Raw genomic sequence first — 17,673 nt, 5'->3', positions numbered from 1 at the left:
GGCTGGATAACCCTCATTAAGATGCACTGATGGCAGATACGGCTCCAAGGTGTGTAAATAATGCTGAACTACAAGGGAGGAGGAGTCAGAATGTAGATGACAAATACTTCAGGTTTCCAGGGTTGTGTTTTTCTGAGAATTTATTGGGAACTCATTTTAATCGGCAAATAAGGAAGGCTGATGCATGCTGAAAAGCATTTGTGCTGGTTGTCCTAGAGCTACAAATCGATGCAGAGACACCTTGAAGGGGATACATCTTTGTAATCCCATTCACTTGATTTCACATCTTTTAAATAAAGTAATAGGTAGCCACAAAGTGTTACCCTTACTGAAAGGGCATACAAGACTTAACTGTTAAAATATGTGTGTAGTACTACTGTTTTTGCCTTTGCTGTCAGCTGGGATAATGCAAGTGGGTGAGCAGTGCAAGCCCTTCCTAAATGACATTCGCACCTGTAATACTGACATTTTCAGGAGACCATCACGGAACCGTAAATTTTCAGTGATGTATATAAAGAATACTTAGGGTACAGCAGTCTCCTTCTAGAAAAAAAAGAGTGCACACTTGCAGGAGTAGAAATACTGCCATTTACCTAATGCAGTGGTGGAAGTGAGTATTTGTTACTTTTGAACCATTCATAGCTATGCGTGGTGTGAGTCTATGTAGAATGTCCTGCAGTATATGAGCAGAAAAGCTATTCTTGATTTATTTCCTTGGTAACAAACACATTAATGGTGGTTGCACTGAAAATTGGGTTGTAAGTTTCTTTACCAACAGTTTCTAAGTGACTTGTAATGATACGAAAAGCTGGCATGGAAAAGGTCTGTTAAAGAGCCAGTCTTTGATACAGCAGAAAAGGAAAACACGTATTTTTTTGTTCTGCTCGACTGCTGCTTAATTCCTGGGGAAGGCATGCATAACTAGACTTGTTCGGAAATGTGTTTAATGCTCTTGGAGCACATTAACCTCTTTCTGTAGCTATGTTTGTTGTTCCTGTTTGCCCGATTTGATTAGGGGATAGAATTTCACATGTTAGTTTAATACCTTAATGTGAAAATAAGGTGTGGGGTCACTCGCTCTCTGGGCCTGTGATCCTGAGGACCCTTTGCCTGTCCCAAAGCAGCTGCAATTGCAGCTTTATGTTTCCAGGTACCGCTTTATATTACACTGGGGTTGATAAGCCAGGCCTTTCAGAATCTAGGTCTATTTTTTTATTCTTTTTAAATACAACTTTTCAAACAGATCCTGGATGAAAGCAGAGTAGCAGAGCAGGTGCTGGTAACTCATGCTCATCTCTCTCCTGTTTTTCTTCAGCACGGGCTCAGACGAAGTTGTGTCATTAATGACTTACAGTGGCACAGTAAGCTCCGGCACGCACGATGACTTAAGCTGGTGCCTGCAGCGCGGTCCCTGTCAAACAGCTCCCTGGGGAATTTTTAGCTCCTGTGCTGAATGACGTTGAAGGACACGTAGCTGGCAAGTAAAGGCCAGCTTTCTGTGCCCTGAGTGCCCAGCTGCTGGCACTTCTCTGGGGCTTGCTTAGGCTGTCTGAGCCCCAGCTAGACTGATGGCTGTGGTGTCTGAACACCCTGCCACTTATCCCGCTCTTGGCGTGGCCTCTGTGCTCAGCTGCTTCTGCCAAGGACAGCCCCGGCTGGAGATGCAGGATGGGGGCTCCGCCTGCGTTACTGACTTCACTTTGCATGAAAGTATTAAAAATAAGTAAAGAAAAATCCCAGGTTTTCGTTTGCGAGCTTGATTCAAAGCGGGTCGCACTAGAAACTCTAAATTGCTCGTGCTGAATTTCCAAGTTGCTTTTTCACTTGGGGTATCCAGCATATAACCTAAAGATAGGAAACAAATCTTTCGTGAAGCTCTCAATCATAAAGGTGTGAGACTGTTAAGAACTAGCATCAAAAACAACTGTAAGTTCAGTCTTAAAGCGAGCACCTCTCTGATTTGACAACAACTAGCAGTATGTGAGGAAGTGTTACTGTTAGCTCCTGGCTACCTTCCATGGATGCTTGGAGACAGATTAACAGGTTTGTGGCACAGAAAAGAGCAGGTCTGACTCGTTAGAGGAGAGTCATGGAAGTTGTAAGAATGTGTATTGTACGTTCTCTTTGGTCACGCTAAAAATTCCATTTAATTAAAAATTTGTGAAAACCTTCAAAACAGCATTTTATTCTTGTTGCAGACAGCTTTAAGGCGGAATTCCTGTCATCTCTTGTGTGTAGGAGACAGTAATCGACAGAAAGGTGGGCTTGGATTTAGGGAGCAGTGTAGCAGTGTAAGTGGGGGAAGTTAATTTTGTGTAAAGGTTAAAACACATGGAGAGAAGATGTATGGGGGTTAATTTAGAAAAGGCATAGGAGGCCACAGTCTGAAAAGGAAGCCTAGCCTAACAAATCTACCTGATGTATGGGCTAGGCTATCCAGGTGACTTGCTAGGCTTTCTGCAGAGGCACCTTGATAGGAAGTGCCCTATAATTTTATGTGTTGCTGTGCACAGGCAGCTAAATAAAATTATTTATTTCTTTATTCAGGTAGATTAGGTTTTTTTCTTCTGTGGGTAGCAAAAAAAAAAAAAAATCCAGTGGGGCTGCCGTCCGCTCACAGAAAGCTGCTCTTCATCCAGGGGCTGGCCCGCAAGAAGCCAACATTTTCTCCTCTTACCCATCAGTGGGCTAGCAGGTAGGTGTAGTTTCAGGTTGGAAATTAGGAGACATTTCTTAGAAAGAGCAGTCAGGCACTGGAACGGGTTGCCCAGGGAGGTGGTGGCGTCACCGTCCCTGGGGGTGTTAAGGAAAGGTTGGACGTGGTGCTTAGGGACATGGTTTAGTGGGTGACATTGGTGGTAGGGTGATAGTTGGACCAGGTGATCTTTTCCAACCTGGATGATTCTATGATTCTGTGTCTCTTTATGCAAGTGAAACGTTTTTGACCTATGAGTGTGGAAAGGGGAGGAGAGAGTACAGTATAATTTGTGCAGCCACCTGGCTTTTTGGTAAAAGAGGAACACAATAATGAATAAGTAGCTGAAAATGTAGTTGCTAGAAACTTAAAGAATATTAAAATGAAGATTTTATATGCAGTCTTAATATATCCTCACCTTTTTGTATGCCTCTGATAATTAGGTAACTGTTTTCTTCAGCAACAACCATTCTCGAATAAGAATGGCCATTTTCTGGGTTAAAAAAAATACAATGCATTGAATCATAGTACACTGATATATCAAGAACAATTTCAAAGCAATAGGAGTGTATAGTGTTTTATACGGAAACATTGTTCAGAATTCACCTAAAGATCACCTCCTTTTTTCCCTCCTTAAAGAAAAAGAAACAAACCAAAAGAAATCATGTCTGGGAAAGAGTGAGAGGAAAATATTGTCGAACTGCCAGGAAAAGATGCAGTGTGCTGGCTAAATAAATCAGTCTTGGCAATTTACATACAGTTTAGATTTTAGGAAATAAACAATAGCAAACTATGAATTGGCTGACCCCCAAAAATATGAGTACTCGTTGAATGTCTGACTTGTGAATTTTCAGTGTTTTTTTTTTTTTTCTGAGAAGGATTTGTTTGAGCTACTTCTAAGTACAGATTACACATTGTTGTACGAAGATGTATCGTTGCATTGTTTTGATGCCTTTGGTAAAATTTCATGCCTCTAAAATTTCATGTCTTTCACATTTACTTTTAACAGGGACGTGTGAGTAGATATGGTGTTTCAGAATTTTAAGTAATTTTATTCTGACAAGTTTATTTTTTTTAGCGGTTTTAAAGAAAAGTCAGTCAATGTTTTACAGGCAGACAGACAAACACGGGGAGATTCCAAAATAGTCCTGACATTGGTCCTGTCTAGCTTGGCCAGCTGTCTAGGAAACACATTATGCAAGTCTTTTTGTAGCTAGCCTCTAATAAGTGAGGTATGATTCGGTAATTGGTATGGTAATTAACCTGGAAAACTATCCTCAGCTTCACTTGCCAACTGGCTTTATATGTTGTGATGTTAATTGGTAAACTGATCTAGTGGAGAGAGGCTTGAAATGTTTACAGGCTTGACTGTATTTAATTCACTGTTTATTTTGGTGAATGTTTTTTTTCCTTTTTTCCTTTTTTCCTTTTTTCCTTTTTTCCTTTTTTCCTTTTTTTCCTTTTTTCCTTTTTTCCTTTTTTCCTTTTTTCCTTTTTTCCTTTTTTCCTTTTTTTCCTTTTTTCCTTTTTTCCTTTTTTCCTTTTTTCCTTTTTTCCTTTTTTCCTTTTTTCCTTTTTTCCTTTTTTTCCTTTTTTCCTTTTTTCCTTTTTTCCTTTTTTCCTTTTTTCCTTTTTTTCCTTTTTTCCTTTTTTCCTTTTTTCCTTTTTTCCTTTTTTCCTTTTTTCCTTTTTTCCTTTTTTCCTTTTTTCCTTTTTTCCTTTTTTCCTTTTTTCCTTTTTTCCTTTTTTTCCTTTTTTCCTTTTTTCCTTTTTTTCCTTTTTTCCTTTTTTCCTTTTTTCCTTTTTTCCTTTTTTTCCTTTTTTCCTTTTTTTCCTTTTTTCCTTTTTTCCTTTTTTCCTTTTTTTCCTTTTTTCCTTTTTTCCTTTTTTCCTTTTTTCCTTTTTTCCTTTTTTCCTTTTTTCCTTTTTTCCTTTTTTCCTTTTTTCCTTTTTTCCTTTTTTCCTTTTTTCCTTTTTTCCTTTTTTCCTTTTTTCCTATGAAAAGTATGGTTTTCTAGTGTTCAGGAAGATTTTTCCAAGAAAAAAAAATACAATTTTTGTGGGTTGTTCTTGGTTGTAGATTTCTGGCTTCATGAATTTATGCATGGTAGGCTGTAAAATATTGACATGTTTTTATCGTTAATTCTGGTTGCCATACATATGGTCTGTGTGTGTGTTCCTGTAACAAAATGCTATTTGACAGAATGTGATCTGCATTAAATCAAGAGTTAGAATAGAAAGAATTATTTTCTTGTAGTAAAACTTGTGTGGTAAATATAGAAATATGTAGGAAATTTTACAGGGGCGATGAATTTACTAGGTACAGATGGTAGAAAATTTTCTTAACATTGCCTTATCTGTTTTATAGTAGGTGTGTTTTTTTTTTTTATTAATTCGAATTAAGGCAACAGTCCATGCCTACCCTAATTATATTTTGCAGTGGTTACCTGTGATTCGGTTAAGCTTGTTAGATTAGAAGCATGGAAGCCCCTCTATAGTTATGTGTGTTATGGTTTACAGACTGCTAATTTTGTATTTATTTTTATTTTTTTTGTATAAGAAGCCTCTGTTAATATAAGTATTTGGGGTGTAATGAGGCCTTCATGTTGTTGTGGGTTTCTTAGAAAAATATTGGTGAAATATTAGTGAATTATAAGAACTGTTATTAAATGTATTTTTTGTTTTATAGGTTATTCAGCAATAGTTATGAACTCCCGTTTACGAGCCTTAGGTGGGAGGATAAATAACATACGAGCATCAGAACTACCAAAAGAGAAAACCCGATCAGAGATAACCTGTAACGTTCACTTTTTGGATGGCTCAATACAAAGCTTCAAAGTCAATGTAAGTTTGGAAAACTATATATTTTTTAAATCCATAAGTATTTGTTTGAAAGCTGATGAACTGTGGGACCCTGAGGTATGGGATTTCCATAAGATGTTGAAGGCATATCTTTGTCACTTCAAAATTGCAGTTACTGATTATGAAATAGATTTATGAAGTGATGTTTTAATTTTCTCTAAAGTCAACTGACTGAAGAGTCATAAAATCACATCAAGCAGATTGTATCTGGAAAATGGTCTTCTACATGGTGTAGGAATCACTGAGAAGCAGATAAAATGATCGTGATCAGCTATGAATAAGTAATTTGTATCTAAAGGGGAATCCCTAATTTGGATGTACTACTTCTTTCCAGTCATCAAAGGACTGGTAATGCTAAAAGGAGGCCGTGTAAATTAATGTAGTGAGGTCAGTACATGTTTTCTGAAATAACAGAGATGATGCAAGTAGCGAAGACAGCATGGTTTAGTAGGACAGGTCAGTCTGTGGCGCTTCAGTGTGTTTTTTTTAATCGGTTTACCTTTTAGGGGAGCAGAGCGGGAAAGGGGATGGAGGATGTTGGAAATTTTGGACAGGCTTATAGAACTTAATGTAGAGTAGTTCAGTTGAAAGGGACTTAACAAAGATCATCGAGTCCAACCTCTGAGACAAGTTTGTGCTACAGAATTTTTCAGGAATATCTGTACTGTGAAAACAGCTAATAGAATGCAGTTATACAGATAGGACATTATTCAGTAAATATTTAGTTTTATAACCCTTATTACTGATTAAAGGTGTTATTTCATTTTTAGATGAAAACAAAAGAAATACCTTAACTCTTCAGTCAGTTTTTGGTAGAATTATTTGACCATACAGGAAAACTGAATGAATTAAAGTCTAGTGTGAACTTTTGTATGATGCTTCCTTTGTCCAGTTTACCCAGTTTGAGAAGTAAGGGAGTTCTTACGAGGACACTCTATTGCTGGATTTCTTTAAAGTATGGCATGCATTCCTACAGGAGTCTCAAAGACTCATTTGAGAACTTATTTTCCAAAGTGTTGTTATAATTCACTTTGCAGACTGATTTTATTTCTGAATTTTGTCTGGATATTTATCGAATGAAAATTAATATGCTAGCCAAACAAATTATTTTCATTTTAATTGTTTGCATTCCAAAACACGCAGAATTAGTCCAATATTTTAGTATATATTTTATATAGATAAGCGTATATATTGGTATATATGTTATATATATATACACGTAGATTTATATGTAAAATGTATGTGTAGGTGTACATGCACATTTATATATGTGTGTATATATGTGTGTGTGTATATATATATAAATGTAATAGGAGGTAGCTAACAGTGGGGAGTAGGATGCTTGGGGGAGGTAGGAATACAAGAGAAGGAGCAGCACACTAATAGAAAATTTTCATTGTTCATTTCCAGCATGCCCTATAAGATTGCCTTGTCTGTCAGTTGTGACTAGATCTAGCATAAATTTCTCGTCCCCCAGACCCATATACGAGGACCTTTGAAAAATGAGGAATTAAAACTTTTTGATAAGTAGTGTACTCTTCTCTGTAAGCAACTGTTTACAGAGCTTTAGATTTAGCTCTTGGCCTGATGAAATCTAGCACCATGCACCTGAACTTTGTGCTTCTCATTTCATCCTCTAAGCAGTGAATTCTGTACAAAAGATCAAAACTGTTATGAACCTGTGGACCCAGCTAATTCATCTCCCTGCCTCGAGTGTAGCCGCAGGGTGTCCCTGCTGGTTGTCTCCTTGATCCAGGAGTCAGAAGGGCCTCCTTCCCTGCCTCTGTAATGCTGAGCTGCCCTGAGGGCAGCACAGGACCCTTCCTCGCAAAGAAGCGAAGAGCGAGGCTACCTCGCTGTGTTGTGTGTTAGTGCAAGGACGAGGTTTCACAAAGATTAATGTCCTCACAGTACTGAGCTCCTCTACCAGCTCCGAGGGAGGCTGTGCTCGTCTGTCAGGCCTGCCCTTCCTGATTACCTGACCTTGAGGCCTGCCTCAGGGCAGGCTTTGCTGCTCTCTGATTGTGTCACAAAGTCCAGCTCTGAAAAGGACTGGAAGCCAGCTGCTGAAAACTCATATTTGAGTTCTGCTTATATTAACAGACAGATTCAGCTTCATGAAGTTTGCATGCATGTTATTTTCACAGCCAACACCATTTGGTTTTATGTCTGTGAGCAAAGCACTTCAGCGTATCAGTGAAAAACAAAGGCTGGGAAATCTTCAGGGCTAGTTGGTGGGCTAGGGGCACCTCATAGTGATTTTTGAAAGCTCTGAGTTTGGATGTATGTTACGCTTTGAACTAATATTAGGCTAATATTCCCATACACATAAGTATGCCTCGCATTTGTAGATGTAAATATGGTTCCACCACAAGTAGTGGAAAGTGAATGGGGAAAAGCAGACTATCCAAGTCTGAAGCCTAAGAAATCTTGGCTTTCTTTCATGCAATAGTCTAAGTGGAATTAAAGACTCCTCCAATTCTAATGATGACAAACTGAAAAATATTGAACGTTGTTTTGTCACGTAGCAGTTACCTGAACACAGAATTCTTACTGCAAGAGGATTTCTTTCAAAGGCATAGAAGTATTATAGAGAGGAATAAACATCAAAAAAAAACACATCAAGGGTAAGAAGTAACTCAAGAGAAACTTGCTTTGAGTTTAAGCAAATAGGTATTTTGAGGTTGTAATTTCTAATGTGTTGCTGGCACTGAACAAATGCCTAAGACTAATGAATTTGAAGTGAATTTGAATCTATCACCTTTGTATTAAATTTAATAGTCTAAACAGTCAACCTATTCACACGTTGAAAATAAGAATTTATGTATTTTGAAATTTTGAACTAGTAGGGAAGCTAATGTCTTGATACTCATGGTACCACCAAATATTTAACCTTCTGGAGAACAGGGAGAATAGAGAGCTGACTTTTTCTCTTCATTCTGTAGCAACTGGATGTTTATCGAGCCCCCACAGTTGAATTTCCTCAAACTTTGTTGGTAAGAGGTTGGACTAGATGATCTTAGAGGTCTCTTCCAACCTAGACGATTCTGTGATTCTGTAAACTGCACGGGCTTAGAAAACTTTCCAAATCGTAGCTATAGGTGTCTCTATCATTCTGCTACGTGGGACTTTTCTAAATGGTTGTACCTGTAACAATGTGAACAAAATCCAGGCATCCTAAAATGGGGCAATGGAAGGAGGAGGATGGTTTTTGCTTGTGGAAATAACCTGAGGGACTTTGATTACTGAGAAACCTTGAGATAATTGCTTAATTTGATTTCTTTGAGTTTGTTCTAATTAAGCTCTTGTACTAAAGAATGTTGGTAGCTTGGCCAGGTGAAAAGGAAGATTTAATTTCAAGAGAACCATTTTTTTTCTTTTATATTTTGGCTTTGGCACAGTAGTGGAATGATAGCCTTTGTTGTTCAGTGTTTTCATTTAAAGGAGCTTATACTTCGTGAATGAGAAATTTATATTGATGGTATCACAAAAAGTTAATATAACTTGTGGTATGTACTGTTCTTAGGTCATCTTTATCAAGAAAGTTCACACAACTTAGACAGACACATTTTGCTTCTTTGCTTGCATTCCAAATAGAAGTTGTATGTTAATTCTGCCAGGCTGAAATGGCCTGTCTTGTCTTTCCTCCATCATGTGTTTCAGTATTTAGATGGAACATGTCCAAAGTCCACCCAAAGAATAGAAGGTGCATGTAAGCTAAAATTTGGAAATATTTGAGACCAAGGCTTGACTGTGCTTCATACAGAATGTTGTATTTGAATATATTCAGATTTTCTTGAAGCCTTCAAATAAATGTCGTGTTTGAATTTTGTGATAAGGTTAATTCATTTGTCTCTGAACTTATGACTGTCTTCACATGAGGAAAACGTTATTTGTCATTCTAATACATACAGAATGTGCTCACATACCATGTTTGGGTGTGATAAATAGATATATATTGAGCAATAATGCAGATCTGTTTGCAACTTTTGGTGTAAACATACAGGAATTTTCCATTATTGCTCTACTTTGACTCATTTACCAGGAATGACTACTTGGGAGCTATGCGTCTCAATTTCCAGCAAACTAACTTTTGGGAAAGGTTAAAACATAGTGTCAAATAATCTCCGTATTGTATTATCTTTCTGAAACACAGTTGATGCTTCTGTTTTTAGTGCCTGTGATTTTTGCTATTAAGCTACTTGGCTTCTTTCTAGAAGTAGGGTTTCCTTCTAGAAATATAACAATTTGGTCATAATAACTAGAAGTTGTATGACTTGAAATTCAAACAGTAAGGATTGGTGTTTTTTCTGTACCATCCCAGTCAAGTTCCTCTTTTTAATATTTTGAGAAGGAACATGACTGTTAAAATTATCACCAACAATTACTACTGATATGTTTAAAATAATGAGCAGAGGTTCACTTAAAGATTCTTTTTGGTTGTGGGTGTGAATTAAAATTTTAAACTTCTCATACTAAACTGCAACAATACAGACATGTAGCATCTTCATCACTAAGTTTTCCTACTGGTGGACATTGTTTGATAACACAGGAGAGGTTGGTGGTAATCTGCATCTCTGCATATGGAAAGACTTACTGTATGAAATTTCAGGCTAGCAACAAATATTTAGTTTTATGTTGAAGCAGATCAGGGTACTCTATGCCTGGAAAACAATAAGACAATATGAAACTTGATGACTTTGAGGACAGTAAGAAAGTGATCTGACCTACTGCAGGCTTGTTAGTCTGATCCCTTCAGGGTGCCTGACTTCGTAATAAATGCTGAAGGAAAGAATTTGTGCAGGGGAGATATTTCCGAAGTTAGATCTGGCACAGCAAACCTCATATGTGTTCAACAAACAAAATCATTTTTGAGACAAAGAAAATGCAGTGAGTCAATGCTCTGTGGGCTTAGATAACTTATTTTGTGTGACCTTTATAAAGGAAAATACTGAGCTGTAGTGTAGGAAATCTAGCAGTGTTATGGGATGGGCAAGGAGTTGGCTCAAGGAGGTGCCAGTAGTTCCTGCTGAGAAGAGAAATGTTAAGCTGTATAAGGACATTATCAGTGGAGTTACCAACTGGTAATTTCTTTAACATGTTGCTATTAATTTTTTTCAGTAAACCAAAAAAGTAAGGTTTGAGGCCTTATTTAAAAACCAACCCAACCCAACAAACAAACAGAAAGAAAATAGGAGTCTGATGTAGCAGACAGGTTACCGTGAAAAATGAGTAATGCAGTCAGAAAAATCAGTGGTATAAAGTAATAGCTTTCCTGAGAAGTATTTAATGTGGGCTGCTTTATTTTTTTGTTTGTTCAAGCTTAGTTTTCAGTTGTAAACAATAGAGGAGGAGAACACTGGTAGTTTGTAGACAGAAATACTTCTGTTGTGGCTGTGAAAAAGGTGAGTGTTCCTGCACATCAGGCAGGAGCTTTGAGCCAACGTTGAGGAAGTATTAGCAGTGTTAGTCTTGGCATTGGGGCCAGCCTCCATGGAAAGTCATGTGCAGATCCACGAGCAGACAGAAAAGGCAAGTTTCGGCTTGGGCAGGCATGGAAGGGACAACTAGGATGCTCTGCAGAAGTCGGGACCTGAGAAAAGAACAGGCTGTTCTGTTTATTTTAGCTAAACAAAATCTTGCATGCTCTGAATAAAGGCATCAGGTGAGTAAACAATTTCCAGCAAGAGGAAAGGGCATTGTTAGCAGAAAAGCAAATAAACTAGCAGTGTGTAAAATCAGTGTGGACATTGGAAAAAAGTGTAGCACTTTGTTCAAGCTCTTAGGCATATAGGGACCAAAGGCTGTTAGTAGTGGATGAGTGTTAAAGGCTTAAATCAAGAAAGGATGACCTCAAACAACACGTGAGGAACAGTGGGCATTGTGTCTGTAGTGAGATTGAATTTGCAAAAGCGTAGGAGGTGCTTAATTGTGAGATCGTCATTGCCAGAAAGTGGGGCAAAGCTCATGCAGAGGAGACAGGGAGGTGTGTTGCACTGTCCTCTGAAGGTGTTGCTTTGTACAGGTTACTCTGTGGAAGGCAACAAACTGAAAAGGATGATTTGCGTATTTACCCTTCCACTCCAAAGAGCTAAGTCTTCATTTACATGATGTTTATGCAGTTCTTAGGACAGCGAATCTTTGATCATACAAGCTGCTAGGCAGTACTTAAAGTTAAAAAAATAATGAAGGGGTTCTTTCTCTTGAATTTTTAGTAAGCTACAAGATTTGAAGTTGGCTAATAATTTCCAGCTGTATTTAGGGAATTCGTGTTGTGGCACAGACGGACTGTAACAGGTATAATCTTTAAATATTAATTTTGACCTGTCCAGCATGAGGTGAAATATGTTTCAAAACAGATTTAAATGGACTGAAAAATGTGTAGTTATGAGGTGGTTAATGCAAAACTTTTAACACCAGAATAAGGATTGGTGAATGTCAGAAAGATTAAGCAAATGGAAACTTCTTTCAGAGCAGAAAGAAGAAACCATCTCAGTATCTCGTGTTGTTGTAACAGTACTCAAGTGTGAAACGTGCATAAGTTTTTACCTCCTTGTAGGAAGGGAAGAGCTTTATGTCTTAACTACTTGCTGTAATGATTCGTAGGGTTAAGAACTTGGTTCTAACACCCAGTTCAGCTGAGTGGTGTTCATGTTGTTTTGTCCTCTGCCCATGGAGGAGAGGAGTAAGATTATTTTATGTTTTAAAGCACTTGAGACTTTGTAGTGTTTGAGTACTATGTGGCTTTGGACTGTCTATTGGAATGGATGTCAAAATTCAGAATCAGTGATGTGACATACTTAGCCTGCCTCACTTTACACCTAGTTCTGAAAATTGTATATGTGCAAAATAGACTGAAGATAATGCAGCATGAGCTGTGTGGGTAACTTCATTTTAGGTATGTAGGCTGAAAAATAATTCATCTGTTTCTTAAAACAAAGCTAAAGCTGTGTAAATACAGGTTTTGTTCAGGAAAAGTAAAAACCTTCAGATGCAGGAATTTTGACAACTGGAAAAGGTTTTAACAATTGAAAGTGACTTCTTGTACTTGGCTTAGATTTCAGGAGTGGGTGCTTCATCTAGGCACTGTGGAAGAAAATTTATGCTTTTGATACCAGAGAGCTAGGATTGGAGCTACAGAAAAGCGGTGTTGACGATTGCTTGTGAAAGAAAATGGAGAGGAGGAGGAGGAGGAGGGAATGCTAGGTAGGTAGAGGAAACTACTACTGGCTGCTGTTAATGCTGAGCAGGTGGGTTTAGGATTCAGAGTAGAGAAACAGGGAGCTTACTTGCGTTTAAAGGGAAGCAGTAAGAGTGCTTAGCATTTCATGTGTGGCACAGGAAAAGAGGTATACCACTGTGGTGCAGGTGGGGATAGAGAAGAGGAAGGCATTTGAATCACGTTGACGAACCAGAAGTGTTGAAAATGACAAAGGAACTAGGAGGTCATGGTGTTGTGAGGAAAGGGAATCAGAAGTGTTTGAGTTTACAGAGCAAATTAGCAGTAGAGTCTGCCCACGGTAGTCTTCTCCTGCCCTGCTTGTAACAAAACCCAAGATTCCCGAACTCTTTTGATTCAAGTGTGTGTGTCATCCTGAGTAATGACTGCTTTTGGTCACAGAATAACCATCAATTTCTCAGTTTGCTCAGTGTCAGAAGTGTGCTCCGGAGATGTGAAGTCATGCTTCAGAGTTGTGCAGGTGTCATGTGGTGCCACTCGATAGTTTTTAATGTTCCACTTGTAAGCAAAAGGGGAAAAAAAAGGAAAAAAAAAAATCCCAGGTAAATGAATATGGATGAAATGAATATGGAATGAGATGCCACAATTTTTACTCTGGGTTTAAGTCTATGTATGCTATTCCAGGAAAAAAAAAAAATGTTTTGATTGCTGCTGTGATTTGAATGTCCCAAGGGACGTTAGAAAGTGGGGAGTTGGGAATGTGTAGCATGGGAAAAGGGAGAGAGGACAGAGCTGCATTTGATGGCAGCACACTGTCTGACTTGGTTTGTAACTGACTTGGTTTGACTTGCAGTTATTGCAAGACTTGCAGTGTTTGCTGCAGAAGTTAAGCAAGATGGGAGACTGATGGAGGGAAGAAGGTGGTTTCATACATACAACAGCTAAGTGTTGCCTACATTGGTTTCTTCTTACGGGACTTTGCTCCAGAAAATTATGCACAGCTTTTCATAGGAGCCCAGTAGTTGTTTTCCTGATACCTTACCTTTTTTTCTGGAGTCTGGTGTAGAAATAGTGAGCATTCAGATCCCAATGGAGCTAGTGAGCTCTGCTCTAGTAGTAAGTGTAAGGTAATAGTCAGTACTCCAAAATAAGGTACTGAAGCGTGTCTTGTGATTGAATTTTTGGTGGTCCTTTCCAATCTTCTGAATAGGAATAATGTTTTTACGAGATAAGGGGAGACTATGGAATATGTTAGTATTTAAAGCACTCTATTACAGTGCTTTAGTGCCCTGTGTAAAAAGGGGAGAAAAAAGGAGAAGAAAAAAAAAGGCCCAAACCAACAAAAAGCAGATAAATCTGTCTTCTGACTGAGCAGGGCTTGAGTGTTGTATAGTAAACAAGGTCTAAACAAAGAGAAATGAATAAAATATTGTGTTCTTGGCTTAAGTGAGCGCTCTTACACAGTGAATAAGACTGGGGCCATCCACAAAGACGTGGTGTGTAAGTTTGTACGAATGCATAAGCATCAAGTCCTTTGGTTTCTTAAACAAAGTGCTTGTGTCGCAGCCTGAGGAATTTTCCCCTGGTGTCATTTTTGTGCATGTGTGCAGCTTATTTCTGATTTTAAGAGTAAGACTCAGAAAATTCTAAAAGAAGATTCAAAAAATTTACATCTATAATCTTTTATAGATCATAGAACAAACTCCTGGATTTTGTTCTGTCCACCAACTTAGTATATAAAGAACTACACTGAAAATGCATTGCAGCATGGCAAGCTGTGTTACATGTTAGCATCTTTAAAATTGAAGTCTTGTTCAGGGGTTTTGTGTTTTGTTCGTTTGGTTTATTTGTTTATTCGTGTTAACAGCATCGATTAGCGGTGTGCTTTGACGTAAGCTGGTTAATCTCTATTCCACGCTGCAGTGGTGTGGAGGTACGCTAATTTAATTTCAGGGAAAATATCCTGGGCTTGTGCATCTGGGTGTCCTGTGGCATTCTCTGGTTACACCAGTTCTTCTGGGAATACCCGACGGGATGGGTGTCTGGGGTGGCATAACGGTAGCAGGGCGAGTGGGAATTCAGGCTAATGAAGTCCAGGATCTCATGGCTGGAATACAGCTTTCTCCTACGTTTTTTTCCCCCCATTCTGGTATATACAAACTTTCCCTTCTGAAAGCTGATGTGGAAACAGAAAAAGCTGCTTTCGTGGTGACATCAGGGCCCACAGCAGCCCCGTGTGGCTGTAAGCCAGGCTTGCAGGGTACAGCTCCAGAGAAAGGGTATTGCTCCTAAGGGCTGATTGAGCAGAGGTGGTCTGCGTAAAAGGCGGTCGCAGAACCCACCTCAAGGACCTGAGTTCATGCCAATTCATACTATGAGATTTCTGGTACCTAATGTATTCTGGAAAGAAAGTCTCTTAAAAAAATAGACTTTTATCAATTAAAGTTTTTATATTGCCGAGGAACATTGAACCAATGAATTTTTATTCACAAGTTGTTTATTTTTTAATAAAATGTATTTAAATTAATTGTATATTACAGTATATAAGTGTCACAGTTTATTTTTTAATAAAACTTATAGAAATTATTTAAATTGTATATTACAGTGTGTAAGTGTTGCAAAGTTTGTTTATATTTTTTAATAAAACTTATTTAAATTAATTGTATATTACGGTGTGTAAGTGTTGCAGAGTTTCACTTCTAAACTTTTCTTGTTTTCAGAAACAAGACACTGGTCAGATTTTGTTGGATATGACCTATAACCAGCTGGGTGTGACAGAGAAAGAATATTTTGGTTTACAGCAAAATGAAACGTCAGTAGATTCACCTGTAAGTATAGTAAATAATAAATGTGTGTGTATATATATGTGCATATATATACATACACACATATATAAAAATAAACACCAATTGTTTGTAAATATTTTTTAATCCATCTAATAGTTTTTCATTTCACAGCGGTGGCTTGAACCAAACAAACCTATTAGGAAACAGTTGAAAGGTAAGATCTATTTTTATATCTCGACTGTAGCTGTGTAGTTCAGCTTTATGTTCTTATGAATAGAATAAATACAGTTGCTGCTAATTAGTGCATCCAGATGGTAGATTTTCTTTTAGAGCAAGTCTTATCTCTGCCAGTCTTTTCGGCAGAACTTTCTGCATGTCTTACTGCTCTCTGAGTTAAGTCATGACAGATCACTAACTGTGCTGTGTCAGTGTCTACACCTCACTTCTGAGCACTGTTGGACGTCATGGCTATGAAAGAAGGAAGTAGCCAGTTTAGTGCCAGTAAATTCATCCCTACATGGAAGATAAGAAAGAGGGATTTTGTTGAGGGATGTGTAGCTAATTTATTGTCTCAAGTAGAATAAAAAATAAAAATAATAAATAAATAAACAGTTAATTTTATGCAAAGAAAAAGAAAAAAACACACCACCAACAAAAAAAAATAAGTGCTTCCAAATGCATGCATTGCTCTAGTATTTTTCATTTATAAAGTTTTAGGTAGCACAGAATGCTTACCAAGAGGAAGGAGAGCTTAAGGACAGGCCAGCCAGCATGATAATGCCCAGACAGCAGCCCAGAGAACATGGAGTAGTAGGACAGTGTCCCAGTTTGTGCTGGAAAACTTGAGCTGTTTTTAAGCTCTCTTCTTTCTACTGTATTCTGGAGATTGTGTAGAAATTCAAATAAAAACACATGAAGTTAACAGGGCGAACTTCTGCATTTTATATTTCTGTTATTAAGGTAGAATTATCCTGGTTGAGACTCTTCATATACATTTGCTGCTTTTTCCTTTTCTAATAGCTATTAGAGCAAAGCAGCAAAGATAGCTAAATAGTGCTTTTTATGTAAAGTAGCATGTACTAAGTACTTTAAATGAAAGTATCATAATACTTAAGAATATTTTCTTTTCATAGTTGGTGTGGGGAATCAGGAAAGACTTCTCTCAAAGTAAACCACAAATAAAACACAGGAGATTTTTATGTGGTTATTCATATAACTTTTCTATAAATCTAGACGTAAGAACCTTGGGTATATCTTTTTTTTTTTTTTTAAAAGAGAAAATTGACTTGGTCTTCTGAAATATTTTAGGAGGTTTTCCCTGCACCCTTCGTTTTCGTGTAAGGTTTTTTATACCTGATCCTAACACACTTCAGCAAGAACAAACCAGGTAACTTCTGTTTGATGTTTGCTTCTATAAACTAAGTATGTGTAAAGCCTTCCCTTCCACCTCCACGGTCTGGCAAACTACAGTATATTATGTAATATAACCTCGTATAATTCTTTGTATTAAATGTGTTTTGAATTAGCAGCTTCATGTGATGATTGTAATGAATGGTTTCTGCTATAGGCAGCCTGCAATTCCAAAATACAGGCAGAAGTATAAGCCAGTTACAGAGATGTCAGTTGTTTTATTTGCACATTGGATTCCTTTTTGAACTCTTTATTGCTGCATATTGTTTTCCTCCTCTTCTAATCCCTTAGTTAACCAGATGCAATGATTAAAAAATGGGGAAGTTCAATGATTAAGCTGTCTGCATGCCTGAAGTCTGTTAATTTTTTTGTATTAGCACTGAGTCAGTTCTGAACACACTTGGTAGATTTAATTCCAAGGGTGTGAGAGGGCGTTGTTTATTTTCTTTCAGGAAGAGCAGATAACAGTTCTTGTTTTCTAGTTCACCCATTACTTGTAACATACAAAGATACATAATGGTTCAGTTTATAGCAGACCTTCAACATTTTCTTTTTTAATCTGAGTTTTGGGAGTGGTGGGGTACATGAATTATAAGTAATTTTCAATTAATGTGTCAAAAGACTTGAAATACTTGTTTTGTTCAGTGTACAGGGTTTAGAATTTAGAATTCACAGGCTCCCACTCATCTGGCATTTTTGTAACATTTTCATTGTTTGTCTAAATTTTAATAGCTAATTTC

The 17,673-nt window shown here is 37.6% G+C and overlaps 1 protein-coding gene across 1 annotated transcript in view; it reads left to right on the top strand.

The window, feature by feature from the left end:
• Positions 1-17,673, top strand: part of PTPN3 (protein tyrosine phosphatase non-receptor type 3) — a 124,166-nt gene that overhangs the window by 24,702 nt on the left and 81,791 nt on the right. The window contains 4 exon segments of the mRNA XM_050708712.1: positions 5,385-5,539; positions 15,458-15,565; positions 15,695-15,737; positions 16,832-16,910. Of these exon segments, the coding sequence (XP_050564669.1) occupies positions 5,402-5,539; positions 15,458-15,565; positions 15,695-15,737; positions 16,832-16,910 (368 nt within the window). The 5' untranslated portion in view covers positions 5,385-5,401.

The sequence above is a fragment of the Cygnus atratus genome, chromosome 2 (genome assembly GCF_013377495.2).
Source record: "Cygnus atratus isolate AKBS03 ecotype Queensland, Australia chromosome 2, CAtr_DNAZoo_HiC_assembly, whole genome shotgun sequence".
NCBI classification, from domain to species: domain Eukaryota; kingdom Metazoa; phylum Chordata; class Aves; order Anseriformes; family Anatidae; genus Cygnus; species Cygnus atratus.
This window is presented reverse-complemented; position numbering and strand designations above follow the sequence as displayed.